Source organism: Parus major, unplaced genomic scaffold (genome assembly GCF_001522545.3).
Source record: "Parus major isolate Abel unplaced genomic scaffold, Parus_major1.1 Scaffold404, whole genome shotgun sequence".
In the NCBI taxonomy this organism is placed as follows: domain Eukaryota; kingdom Metazoa; phylum Chordata; class Aves; order Passeriformes; family Paridae; genus Parus; species Parus major.
Window position 1 is genome coordinate 39,219 of NW_015379314.1, and position 11,650 is coordinate 50,868.

The 11,650-nt window shown below is 69.5% G+C and overlaps 1 protein-coding gene across 1 annotated transcript in view; it reads left to right on the plus strand.

Annotated features, from left to right (window-relative positions):
* Window positions 1–11,650, plus strand: part of COL1A1 (collagen type I alpha 1 chain) — a 16,659-nt gene that overhangs the window by 3,225 nt on the left and 1,784 nt on the right. Inside the window, exons 5-46 of the mRNA XM_033511633.1 lie at window positions 466–663; window positions 892–945; window positions 1,112–1,165; window positions 1,288–1,341; window positions 1,451–1,504; window positions 1,609–1,662; window positions 1,757–1,801; window positions 2,050–2,103; window positions 2,238–2,282; window positions 2,445–2,498; window positions 2,756–2,854; window positions 2,942–2,986; window positions 3,066–3,164; window positions 3,413–3,466; window positions 3,558–3,665; window positions 4,154–4,207; window positions 4,395–4,493; window positions 4,680–4,733; window positions 4,814–4,912; window positions 5,025–5,078; window positions 5,664–5,717; window positions 5,821–5,874; window positions 5,981–6,034; window positions 6,243–6,287; window positions 6,379–6,477; window positions 6,614–6,721; window positions 7,083–7,190; window positions 7,290–7,343; window positions 7,453–7,506; window positions 7,607–7,714; window positions 7,812–7,865; window positions 8,223–8,276; window positions 8,852–9,013; window positions 9,124–9,231; window positions 9,326–9,433; window positions 9,570–9,623; window positions 9,715–9,822; window positions 10,027–10,080; window positions 10,193–10,300; window positions 10,413–10,466; window positions 10,616–10,723; window positions 10,810–11,092. Of these exons, the coding sequence (XP_033367524.1) occupies window positions 466–663; window positions 892–945; window positions 1,112–1,165; window positions 1,288–1,341; window positions 1,451–1,504; window positions 1,609–1,662; window positions 1,757–1,801; window positions 2,050–2,103; window positions 2,238–2,282; window positions 2,445–2,498; window positions 2,756–2,854; window positions 2,942–2,986; window positions 3,066–3,164; window positions 3,413–3,466; window positions 3,558–3,665; window positions 4,154–4,207; window positions 4,395–4,493; window positions 4,680–4,733; window positions 4,814–4,912; window positions 5,025–5,078; window positions 5,664–5,717; window positions 5,821–5,874; window positions 5,981–6,034; window positions 6,243–6,287; window positions 6,379–6,477; window positions 6,614–6,721; window positions 7,083–7,190; window positions 7,290–7,343; window positions 7,453–7,506; window positions 7,607–7,714; window positions 7,812–7,865; window positions 8,223–8,276; window positions 8,852–9,013; window positions 9,124–9,231; window positions 9,326–9,433; window positions 9,570–9,623; window positions 9,715–9,822; window positions 10,027–10,080; window positions 10,193–10,300; window positions 10,413–10,466; window positions 10,616–10,723; window positions 10,810–11,092 (3,424 nt within the window). The remainder of the gene's footprint in view (window positions 1–465; window positions 664–891; window positions 946–1,111; window positions 1,166–1,287; window positions 1,342–1,450; window positions 1,505–1,608; window positions 1,663–1,756; window positions 1,802–2,049; window positions 2,104–2,237; window positions 2,283–2,444; window positions 2,499–2,755; window positions 2,855–2,941; window positions 2,987–3,065; window positions 3,165–3,412; window positions 3,467–3,557; window positions 3,666–4,153; window positions 4,208–4,394; window positions 4,494–4,679; window positions 4,734–4,813; window positions 4,913–5,024; window positions 5,079–5,663; window positions 5,718–5,820; window positions 5,875–5,980; window positions 6,035–6,242; window positions 6,288–6,378; window positions 6,478–6,613; window positions 6,722–7,082; window positions 7,191–7,289; window positions 7,344–7,452; window positions 7,507–7,606; window positions 7,715–7,811; window positions 7,866–8,222; window positions 8,277–8,851; window positions 9,014–9,123; window positions 9,232–9,325; window positions 9,434–9,569; window positions 9,624–9,714; window positions 9,823–10,026; window positions 10,081–10,192; window positions 10,301–10,412; window positions 10,467–10,615; window positions 10,724–10,809; window positions 11,093–11,650) is intronic.

Here is an 11,650-nt window from a genome sequence, read left to right on the forward strand (position 1 = left end):
GGGGGACACCGGGGGGTGAAGCTGGGCAGGGGGACAGCAGTGCTCCCTGTGCCGGGGATGTCACCGAGCATCAGCACATGGGGGGGATGTTGGGCCTGGAGGGGACAGGGATGGGTGACAATAGAGAGGGACAGGGACAGGGACAGGGACAGGGACAGGGACAGGGACAGGGTGACAATAGAGACAGGGACAGGGATGGGGACAGGGACAGGGACAGGGACAGGGTGACAATAGAGACAAGGACAGGGATGGGGACAGGGATGGGGTGACAATAGGGACAGGGACAGGGATGAGAACAGGGACAGGGATGGGGTGACAATAGAGAGGGACAAGGACAGGGACAGGGACAGGGATGGAGTGACAACAGAGACAAGGACAGGGATGGGGACAGGCTGGTGATGGGGACAGGGATGGGGTGACAATAGAGACAGGGAATGTGTGGGGACAGAGATGGAGTGACAATAGAGACAGGGACAGGGCTGGGTGGCAGTGGGGACAAGGAATGGCTGGAGGTGGGAACAGGGATGGGGACACGGTGTTGGGGTGGCAGTAGGGGCAGGGAGGGGTGGTGGGGATGGGGACAGGGTGACACTGATGACCCTTTCTGTTCTCCCCCAGGGCCCAGCTGGTCCCCGTGGTCTCCCCGGTCCTCCCGGTGCTCCCGTGAGTGTCACCTCTTCCTGTCCATTTGGGTTTGGGGACAAACAGCCCCTCTGGGTGCTGGGGGGACAGGTCAGAGGGTGTCACACCCTTCCTGGCAGCTGCAGAAGCACGAGGGGACAAAGTCCTGATGCCACCGTATGGGGGGACACCATCGCTGCCACTGGGGGATCCAGGCCCAAGCCTCTCACTTTCTGACCCATTTTTTTCCCCTTTATTTTTTCTCCACAGGGTCCTCAAGGTTTCCAAGGTCCCCCCGGAGAACCTGGAGAGCCTGGTGCTTCTGTGAGTGCTCCAGACCATGTCCCCCAGGGATGGGGACAATGCTGCTGCTCCCAGCCCTGGCTGTGGCCACCCTGTCCCTGCTCTGGGACATGGCAGTGGGGCTGGCAGGGTGACAGGGGACAGCTGCCACCTCAGCCCCCTCATCCCTGCCCTCCCTCTCTCCTAGGGTCCCATGGGTCCCCGAGGTCCCGCTGGCCCCCCTGGCAAGAACGGAGATGACGTAAGTGGCCTCTCCATGGGGTCCCCCCCACTTTGGGGCCCGGTGGCCCTGCCGGCCCCCCCAGGTGAGCAGGAGCTGCCTGCTTTGGGGACGTGCCACCAAGGCCGTGTCCTTGTCCTCAGGGTGAAGCTGGCAAGCCTGGCCGCCCCGGAGAGCGGGGTCCCCCCGGCCCCCAGGTGAGACACACGAGGGGACACCCCCAGCTGTCCCCTCCTCGGGAAAGGGGGGCTCTGGTGTGGGGACAGCCCCCCCGGCGCCCCCGTCACCTCCTCCCGTTTCCCACAGGGCGCTCGAGGTCTCCCCGGCACCGCCGGCCTGCCGGGCATGAAGGGACACAGAGTGAGTCCCCCCTCCCGTGCTGGTGACACTCAGGGGACGAGGGACCCCTGACTCACCCAGGGTCCCCTCCTGACCCCCCACCCCTTCTCTGTCCTGCCCCCCAGGGTTTCAGTGGTCTGGATGGTGCCAAGGGTGAGCCTGGACCTGCTGGCCCCAAGGTGAGGAGCGGTGGCAGTGTCACCGCTGTCCTGGCGATGTCACCGCCGTCCCCTCCCTGCAGAGCAGGTCCCTCACGGTGTCCTTCCTCCTTAGGGAGAGCCCGGCAGCCCCGGAGAGAACGGAGCTCCTGGGCAGATGGTGAGCGCAGGACCGGGGGGTGCGGGGGGTTCTGGGCAGGAGGGGACACGGACGGGGGCGACCCCTGAAGGGGACCCAGCTCCTCCTCCGGGATCCACCTGGGAATGGGGCGGGAGGGCTTTGACCCCTCGGAAACGTCACCGTGGGCAGCAGCGGGGGGGCGCAGGGATGGGAGGAGGCTCAGAAAGGGGGGAGTGTCCAGCCAGGTGACCCAAACGTGTCCTAAACGTGTTCTGTCCCCTCCCCAGGGTCCTCGTGGTCTTCCCGGCGAGAGAGGCCGTCCCGGCCCATCTGGCCCAGCTGTGAGTATTTGGGATGGGCAGGGCTGAGACCCCTGCCCGTGCACGGGGGGCTGGGGGTCACCTGTCCCGCCCGTGGGGGTCACCTGTCCCTGTCCCTCCCGTGCGGGTCACTCACCGTGTCCCCTCTCCCGCAGGGCGCTCGCGGCAATGACGGTGCTCCCGGTGCTGCCGGTCCCCCCGTAAGTACCCCCGGCCCCATCCACCCTCCTGCAGCTCCTCCGGAGAGAGATCCCAGCCCGGATGGGGGATCCTGGCCGGGATCCAGGGCTCTGCTGCCCGGGGATCCCCCCGGGATGGGCCCCGGGATCCTCCCGCTGACCCCCGCCCTCTCTCCCGTTTAGGGTCCCACCGGTCCCGCTGGTCCCCCCGGCTTCCCCGGTGCCGCTGGTGCTAAGGTAGGGCCTGCTGGGCTGGGAGGGACTGGGGGGCGCTGGGAGCGTGGGGTGGGGGGCTCTGGGCAGGGGAGGGGGTCTCCGAGGCCGAGGTGCCGTGGGCTGGCACTGCCACCCGCTGGGGGTGTCCCCAGCCGTGTCCCGGGCACCTCTCCCGGCCGTGCCTCCGGGGGAAGGAGTCGTTGATGGAACCGGCCCTGCTGGGGGCCAGGGCAGCCCTGGCGCTCACGGCTCCTCCTCCTCCTCCTCTTCCTCCCCAGGGTGAGACCGGTCCCCAGGGAGCTCGTGGCAGTGAAGGTCCCCAAGGTGCTCGTGGTGAGCCCGGTCCCCCCGGCCCTGCTGGCGCTGCCGGTCCTGCTGTAAGTGACATCCGAGCGCTCCCTGTCCTTTGGCCTCATGTCCTGCCAGCCCCGCCGTGACCCTCCTCTTCCTCCTTCTCTCCGCAGGGCAACCCCGGTGCTGACGGCCAACCCGGTGCCAAGGGCGCCACCGTGAGTGTCCCCCGTGTCCCCTCCGGCCGGGGCAGGAAGGGCCGCGCTGTTTCCTCACGGCCTCCTGTGCCTCTTGCAGGGCGCTCCCGGCATTGCTGGCGCTCCCGGCTTCCCCGGTGCCCGCGGTCCCTCCGGACCCCAGGGTCCCAGCGGTGCTCCCGGCCCCAAGGGTAACACCGTGAGTATCCGCGGCCTCCTCCAGCTGCCCCTTCCCGGCCCGGGATCCTTCCCTCTGCTCCAGGAAACTGCTGCGGTCCCACCTGGAGGCGCCTCCTGAGGTGTCCCACGGTCCCTGCAGCTCTGCCGGGGCGGGGGGTGGCAGGTGCTGGCTCCTTGTTCCTCTGGGGGCTCATCGGGACGCGACTCGGGGGTTCCTGCGCTCCTCAGCCCGGCATTAAAACCTTTTCTCTCTTCTCTCCCCTCCAGGGTGAGCCCGGTGCTCCAGGCAACAAGGGTGACACCGGTGCCAAAGGCGAACCCGTGAGTGACCCCCCGATGTGTCCCTGGGGGCGCGGCCCCTGCTGGCTCCGGCCCCTCCCGGGGGTCTTCATCCCTTCGCCTCCTTCCCCAGGGTCCCGCTGGTGTCCAAGGCCCCCCCGGCCCCGCTGGCGAGGAAGGCAAGAGAGGAGCCCGTGGTGAGCCCGGCCCCGCCGGCCTGCCCGGCCCCGCTGGCGAACGTGTGAGTAGCAGCGTCCTCGTCCCCATCCCTGCCTTGTCCCTGTCCCCATCCCTGCCTTGTCCCTGTGTCCATCCCTGCCTTGTCCCTGTGTCCATCCCTGCTTTGTCCCTGTCCCCATCCCTGCCTTGTCCCTGTCCCCATCCCTGCCTTGTCCCTGTCCCCATCCCTGCCTTGTCCCTGTCCCCATCCCTGCCTTGTCCCTGTCCCCACCCCTGCTTTGTCCCTGTCCCCATCCCTGCCTTGTCCCTGTCCCCATCCCTGCCTTGTCCCTGTGTCCATCCCTGCCTTGTCCCTGTCCCCATCCCCGTCCTCCTCCCATCTCCTCGTGTCCAGCAGCCCAACCTCGTTCATGTCTGGGGACACGGTGGTGACACCGCAGTCCCTTCACGCTGCTCTCAGTGGTGGCCGTGTCCCGCTGTGTCACACCCGTCCCCTGTCCCCCGAGGTCCCCCCGTGTCCCCACACTGACCCTGCCGTGTCCCCCTCAGGGTGCTCCCGGCAGCCGCGGTTTCCCTGGCGCCGATGGCATCGCCGGTCCCAAGGTGGGTGCTCTCGTCCGTCTGCGGGAGAAAATCGCGTCAGCGGCGCCGTGGGGACTCTGACCATTGTCACCTGTGCCCACACGGTGTCCACAGCGGCTCCGTGTCGCTGCCACCTGCGGGGACCCGGCCCTGTCCCGGTCCCCGGCTGCTGTCCTGCAGCTGGGTCACCTCTGTCCCCCCTTCCCAGGGTCCCCCCGGCGAGCGCGGCTCCCCCGGCCCCGTCGGCCCCAAAGGATCTCCTGGTGAAGCTGGACGCCCCGGGGAACCCGGACTCCCCGGTGCCAAGGTGAGCGGTGACACGGTGACACAGTGACACGGTGACACGGTGACACGGTGACACGGTGACACAGCACGGCCGCAGGGCTGTCCTGCTCTCTGTGCCGGTGGAGGAGCCGCTTTCCAGGATGCTCCCGGTCTCTGGAGCATCCCCTGGAATTCCTGAGCTCCTGACGCCCCTCCCGCTGCCCCGCAGGGTCTGACTGGAAGCCCCGGGAGCCCCGGGCCCGACGGCAAGACCGGCCCCCCTGTAAGTTGTCCCCGCTGCTGTCCCCTCCTCCCCTGGCTCTCCTCGGGCCCCGCTAACGGGGCGCTGGCTCCCCCCGACAGGGTCCCGCTGGTCAAGACGGACGCCCCGGCCCCCCCGGGCCCCCCGGAGCCCGAGGCCAGGCCGGCGTGATGGGATTCCCCGGTCCCAAAGGTGCTGCGGTGAGTGTCACCCTCCCCGGGGGTCCTGCCGCCCCCCGGTCCCTGCGGCACGCTCAGGGGACCTGTCCCCCCTCCCCGCTGTCCTCACCGGCTCATCCCGCTCTGGTTTTAGGGCGAACCCGGCAAACCTGGCGAGAGAGGAGCTCCCGGTCCCCCCGGAGCCGTGGTGAGTGAGGGGCGCGGCCCAGAGAGCGCGGGGGAGGTGACAAGGGAGGGTGACCCTGGTGGGAGGTGACAGAGAGGGTCACGGTGGTGTGGGGTGCCAGGGAGGGTGAAAGGAGCATCGCCCCAGTGTGGGGTGCCAGGGATGGGGCCAGGGATGGGGCCAGGGATGGGGCCAGGGATGGGGCCAGGGATGGGGCCAGCGAGGCTCGCCCTGGCACGGGGCAGCCGCGATGGGGTGTGAACGTGAGTGGGGTGTGAATGTGAGTGAGTGGGGTGTGAGTGGGGTGTGAATGTGAGTGAGTGGGGTGTGAGTGGGGTGTGAATGCGGTGTGAGGTGGCCGAGGGCAGCCAGGGAAGGCTCCCGGCCCGAGGCCGCAGCGGGATGAGGTGTTTGGGATGCGGTCCCGGTGGCTCCCGGCGCTGTTGGAGCGGGGACAGCGGCGGTGACGAGGCTGCGGGCAGCTCGCCGCGGTGTCTCCCGGCCTTCGAAGGACGCCGTGGCCGTGTCCAGGCCCACGCCCAGCTCGGGGGGGGCTCGGAGCCCTGCGGGGGCTGCTCTGAGCACCCTCCTGTCCCTCCTCCCCAGGGTGCTGCTGGCAAAGACGGTGAAACCGGTGCCCAAGGTCCCCCCGGCCCGACCGTGAGTATCCCCCGGCCCGCGGCAGCCCAGGGCCACTCCCGGCCACCGGGCTCGGGGCTCGGGAGCCACGCGTCCCCCTCCATGCCTGTCCTGTGTCCCCCAGGGTCCCGCTGGAGAAAGAGGTGAACAAGGTCCCGCTGGTGCTCCTGGGTTCCAGGTGAGGGGTGTCCCCTTCCCCGGCAGGGGGACAAAGCTCCCACAGTGGGGTGACATTGCTCTTGTCCCCTCCGTGGTGGCTCACGGCTCCTCTTCTTCCTCGCCAGGGTCTGCCCGGCCCCGCTGGCCCCCCCGGCGAGGCTGGCAAGCCCGGTGAGCAGGTGAGTGTGGGCACTGGGGACCCTCCCGTCCCCTCCCCATCGCTGCTGGGGTCCCCCCGGGGCACCCTGGCTGCTCCACTGGGGGAGCAGAGGTCATCCCAGCCCTGCCCAGGGAATGAGGGACCCCTGGGGCACCCCGGGGACCCCTCTGCCCCTCCCCAGTGCCACCCATTCCCCTCTGACTCATCACCGTCCCCCTCCCGCCCAGGGTGTCCCCGGAGACGCCGGAGCCCCCGGTCCCGCCGGTGCCAGGGTAAGCTGAACCCCAGTGTGTCCCCTCGACTCTCGGCACCCCAAAGTGCCCCACACGGCCCTGACGGGGCCTGTCCTGCCTCCCTCCCCAGGGTGAGAGAGGATTCCCTGGAGAACGCGGTGTCCAAGGTCCCCCCGGTCCCCAAGGTCCTCGTGGTGCTAACGGTGCTCCCGGTAACGATGGTGCTAAGGTGGGTGCCAGGCGGGGGTGGCGGGGGACTGTCCCCAGCCTGTGGGGCACGGCTGAGCCTTTGGCCCCCGAGGCTGAAGCCGGGATGGGTTTGCTGTGCCGGGATCTCACTAATCCCCGTTTTCCCTCTTTGCCAGGGCGATGCTGGTGCTCCCGGAGCCCCCGGGAACCAAGGGCCCCCCGGTCTGCAGGGTATGCCCGGAGAGCGTGGTGCTGCCGGCCTGCCAGGCGCCAAGGGTGACAGAGTAGGTGTCCCCCAATCCCCGGGGTCCCCAAATCCCCGGGGTCCCCAAATCCCCGGGGTCCCCCTCGGTAAGCTGCTCCGTCCCTGTGCCCCCCTCACCATCCCCTCGGGGCTGGATGTGCCCCCGAGCCGGGGCTGGTGGGCAGCAGCATCCTGAGGAGGGGATGCTCTGTGGCACCTCTGTCCCCATCCCTCGGGGACAATCCCGAGCTGAGAGCCCAGCTCTTGGGAGGAGGAGGAGGAGGAGGATGGTCCCAGCCTGTCTCAGGGAGGATGAAGAACCGGGGATGTCTCACTGCAGAGAGGGGTGAACCCCCGCAAGGGACCTGTCCCCGTAACCCACCCTTGTGTCCCCCCCGCAGGGTGACCCTGGTCCCAAAGGTGCTGATGGCGCTCCTGGCAAGGACGGTCTCCGAGGCCTGACCGGTCCCATCGGCCCCCCCGGCCCCGCTGGTGCTCCTGGTGACAAGGTGGGGACATCCCGCAGGGACAGGTGTGTCCAGGCAGTCACCGCCACCTCCGAGCCACAGCCCTGATCCCTTTTCTTCCCTTTTCCTCCCCTTTCCCAGGGTGAAGCCGGTCCCCCCGGTCCTGCTGGTCCCACTGGTGCCCGCGGTGCTCCCGTAAGTGTCCCCCACCCTCGGTGATGGCCCTGCCGTGGGTGGCAGCTCCTTGGTGGCCGTGGTGGCCGCCCCCCGCTTGTCTCACGCCCTTCCCTCCCGTCTCTTCCAGGGTGACCGCGGCGAGCCCGGCCCTCCCGGTCCTGCTGGATTTGCTGGCCCCCCCGTAAGTGCGGCCGCCTGTCCCCCCCCCGGGCGGGGGTCCGCTCCTGCCCCCCAGGGTGGCTCGGAGCCCCCCGCGCTCACCCCGGCCCCGTGTCCCGCAGGGCGCTGACGGCCAGCCTGGTGCTAAAGGTGAAACTGGGGATGCTGGAGCCAAGGGTGACGCCGGTCCCCCCGGCCCCGCTGGCCCCACTGGTGCTCCCGGACCTGCTGTAAGTGCCCCCCTCAGCCCCCCGACTGCCCGGGCTGCAGCCCCACAGCGCAGCAGCTCACCCCTCTCCTCCTCCTCCTCCTCTTCCTCCTGCCCAGGGCGCTGTTGGTGCTCCCGGTCCCAAAGGTGCTCGCGGAAGCGCTGGACCCCCTGTAAGTACCGCTCTTGTGGGGAGGGGGCGTTTGGGGGAGTCTGGGGACACCCCCGGGTGTGAACAACCCCGAGGTGCTTCAGCTCCGGCTCTGCTCCCTCCACACCCTGGGACATCTCCGGCCCTGCGCCCCCAAAATCGTCTGGGGATGGCACCAGGGTGGGGCGGCCTCATCCCAGCAGGGCCCAGAGCAGAGGGGAAAGGGGGGTTCTGCTTTATACCCCCAAATCAGCCCCCCAGGGGGGCACTTTCCTGCTGACCACCAACCCCGGGGTTCCCTGCAGTGACTCCAGCCGGGGGATTGTCCCCTGGACCTTTGGATCCAAACCCCACTGATTGCAGCTTTCCTCCTCTGCAGGGTGCTACTGGTTTCCCTGGTGCTGCTGGAAGAGTTGGACCCCCCGGCCCCTCAGTGAGTGCCCCTGGGGAGATGTGGGGGGCTGGGGACACGGGACAGGGGGGCTGGGGACAGGGGACAGGTGGGGCTGGGGACAGGGGACAGGTGGGGCTGGGGACACAGCCCTGGAGGTGCTGGGGACACAGCCCTGGAGATGCTGGGGACACGGGACAGGAGATGCTGGGGACACTGTCTGGGAGATGCTGGGGACACTGCCCAGGAGATGCTGGGGACACAGCCCTGGAGGTGCTGGGGACACAGCCCTGGAGATGCTGGGGACACGGGACAGGAGATGCTGGGGACACTGCCCAGGAGATGCTGGGGACACAGCCTGGGAGGTGTTGGGGACACAGCCCTGGAGGTGTTGGGGACACTGCCCAGGAGATGCTGGGGACACAGCCCTGGAGGTGTTGGGGACACAGCCCTGGAGGTGTTGGGGACACTGCCCGGGAGGTGCTGGGGACACGGGAGGCACCATCCAGCCGCTGCACGTGGCCGCCCTGTCCCACTTGGCACCGGGACACCCCTGGCCGCCCTTCAGCTGCAGCGGGGGGGTCCCGGCCTGACTCCATCGCCTCCCCCCCGCTCAGGGCAACATCGGCCTCCCCGGCCCGCCCGGCCCCAGCGGGAAGGAAGGCGGCAAAGGACCCCGCGGTGAGACCGGCCCCGCTGGCCGGCCCGGAGAGCCGGGACCCGCCGGTCCCCCCGGTCCCCCCGGAGAGAAGGGAGCCCCCGGCGCTGACGGCCCCATCGTGAGTCACCCCCCGGCCGGAGCCTCCGCTCCTCAGCCGCTGTCGCTGTCCCCTCCGCCGCGAGGGTGACCCCGCCGCTGTCCCCGCTGAGGCTCCGTTTGTCCCCGCAGGGCGCTCCCGGCACCCCCGGACCCCAAGGTATCGCCGGCCAGCGCGGTGTCGTTGGTCTCCCCGGCCAGAGAGGCGAGAGAGGCTTCCCTGGGCTGCCCGGCCCCTCCGTGAGTAGCGGGGGGCTCCCGGGAGTTGCGGGCTCTGTCACCCCCCGTGCCGGGTGTCCGGCGGTGTGTGAGCCCCCGCTGTGTCCCCCCGCAGGGTGAACCCGGCAAACAAGGTCCCTCCGGCTCCCCCGGCGAGCGCGGCCCCCCCGGCCCCATGGGCCCCCCCGGCCTGGCCGGACCCCCCGGAGAAGCCGGACGCGAGGTGAGAGCCCGTGGCCACCGTCGGGGCTGGGGGGCACGGACCCCCCGTGCTGAGGGTGTGCCCGCTCAGGTGGGGTCTCGGTGAGACCCCCCCCCCGTGACCCCCCACCCCTAACGAGGGTCTGTGCCCCCCGTAGGGCTCTCCCGGTGCTGAAGGTGCCCCCGGCCGTGACGGTGCTGCTGGTCCCAAGGTGAGTGGGCTCTGAGGGGTGCGGGAGGGGCGATGGGGTTGTGCTGGCCCACACTGACCTCTCCTCTTCCTCCTCCTCCTCCTCCTCGCAGGGCGATCGTGGTGAGACCGGCCCCGCCGGCCCTCCCGGTGCTCCCGGTGCCCCCGGTGCCCCCGGCCCCGTCGGTCCTGCTGGCAAGAACGGAGATCGTGGTGAGACCGTAAGTGACACTCTGCCCTGAGCCCCCCTTGCACCCCCCGGCCCGGGGACACCGAAAGGGCTCCGGTTCTGGGGCCTGACCCAGCTCCTGCAAGCCAGAGGTGCCACCAGCCCCGCTCAGCTTCTCTCGGGGTGGTTCTGCCCCAAGCCGGCAGCAGCAGGAGGCTCAGGATGCTCTAACCTGTCCCCTTCTCTCCTGTGCCAGGGTCCCCAAGGTCCCGCTGGCCCCCCTGGTCCTGCTGGTGCTCGTGGTCCTGCTGTAAGTGATGTTCTGCTCTGCCCTCCTCGGTGCCTCTGTGTCCCCACAGGCGTGGGGACAGGGACTGGCTCAACTCATCTTCCTCCTCCTCCTCCTCCTCCTCCTCCTGCAGGGTCCACAAGGTCCCCGTGGTGACAAAGGTGAAACCGGCGAGCAGGGTGACAGAGGCATGAAGGGTCACAGAGGCTTCTCCGGTCTCCAGGGCCCACCTGGTCCTCCCGTAAGTCCCGTGCGGTGCCGGTGGCCCCGGGCTCTGCTCCGCGTCCTGGAGGCAGCGCGACACGCTGATGTCACCTCTGATGTCGCCTCTTCTTCCTCCTCCATTGTCACAGGGCTCTCCTGGTGAACAAGGTCCTTCTGGTGCTTCTGGTCCCGCCGGTCCCCGAGTGAGTCCCGGGACGAGCTGCGGCATCCGGTCACGGCTGTGGCCCCGCGGGGGGGCCCGGTCGCCATCGGCTTTTCCGTGGGGACGTGGGTCGGGGCTGGAGGGGACGACTCTGCCCGGTCACGCTCATCCTTTTCTCCCGTCCCTCAGGGTCCTCCCGGCTCCGCCGGTGCTGCTGGCAAGGACGGTCTGAACGGGCTGCCCGGCCCCATCGGTCCCCCCGGCCCCCGCGGCCGCACCGGAGACGTCGGTCCCGTTGTACGTCCCGAGCCGTCCGCCCTCCCCGAGCCCGCCGCCCTCAGCGGCCGCTCCTCCGTCACCATCCTCCTCCTCTCCTCCCGCAGGGTCCCCCCGGCCCCCCCGGGCCCCCCGGTCCTCCCGGCCCTCCCAGCGGCGGATTCGACTTCAGCTTCCTGCCCCAGCCGCCCCAGGAGAAGGCTCACGACGGCGGCCGCTACTACCGGGCCGATGATGCCAACGTGATGCGCGACCGAGACCTGGAGGTGGACACCACCCTCAAGAGCCTGAGCCAGCAGATCGAGAACATCCGCAGCCCCGAGGGCACCCGCAAGAACCCCGCCCGCACCTGCCGCGACCTCAAGATGTGCCACGGCGACTGGAAAAGCGGTCCGTGTCCCCCCGGTCCCCGCCGACCCCTCGGGGCTCTCACCCCACCTCTGTCCCCTCTGCTGCTCCTCACCTCTGTCCTTTTCCCACCCCCCGCGCCTCCCCTGGTCTGTCCTTTCTCTCCTGGCTGCTCTCCCCTCCATCCTCCCTTCTCCGTCCCTCTCCCGGTTTGTTCCTCTCCTTTTCCTGCTCCACGCTCCGCCCCGGCTCCCGCCTTTCCCTTCCTCACCTCCCTCCTCATCTCCCACGGCTGCTCCTCACCTTCCTCCCTTCATCCTCAACATCTCCCATCCTTCATCTCTCACCCACCCCTCCATCCTCTGCTCCTCACCTCCATTCTCCATCCCCGGGGCTGTTCCTCAGCCTCATCCTTCATCCCCTGGCTCTTCCTCACCTGTTCCCTCCTGGATCCTCCTCAGCTCCATCCTCTGCTGCTGCTCACCTCCATTCTCCAACCCCTGGGGCTGTTCCTCACCTTCATCCTTCGTCCCTCCTGGCTGTCCCTGACTTCCATCCCCTCCTGGCTGTCCCCTCCCCTGTCCCCTCCTGGCTGTCCCT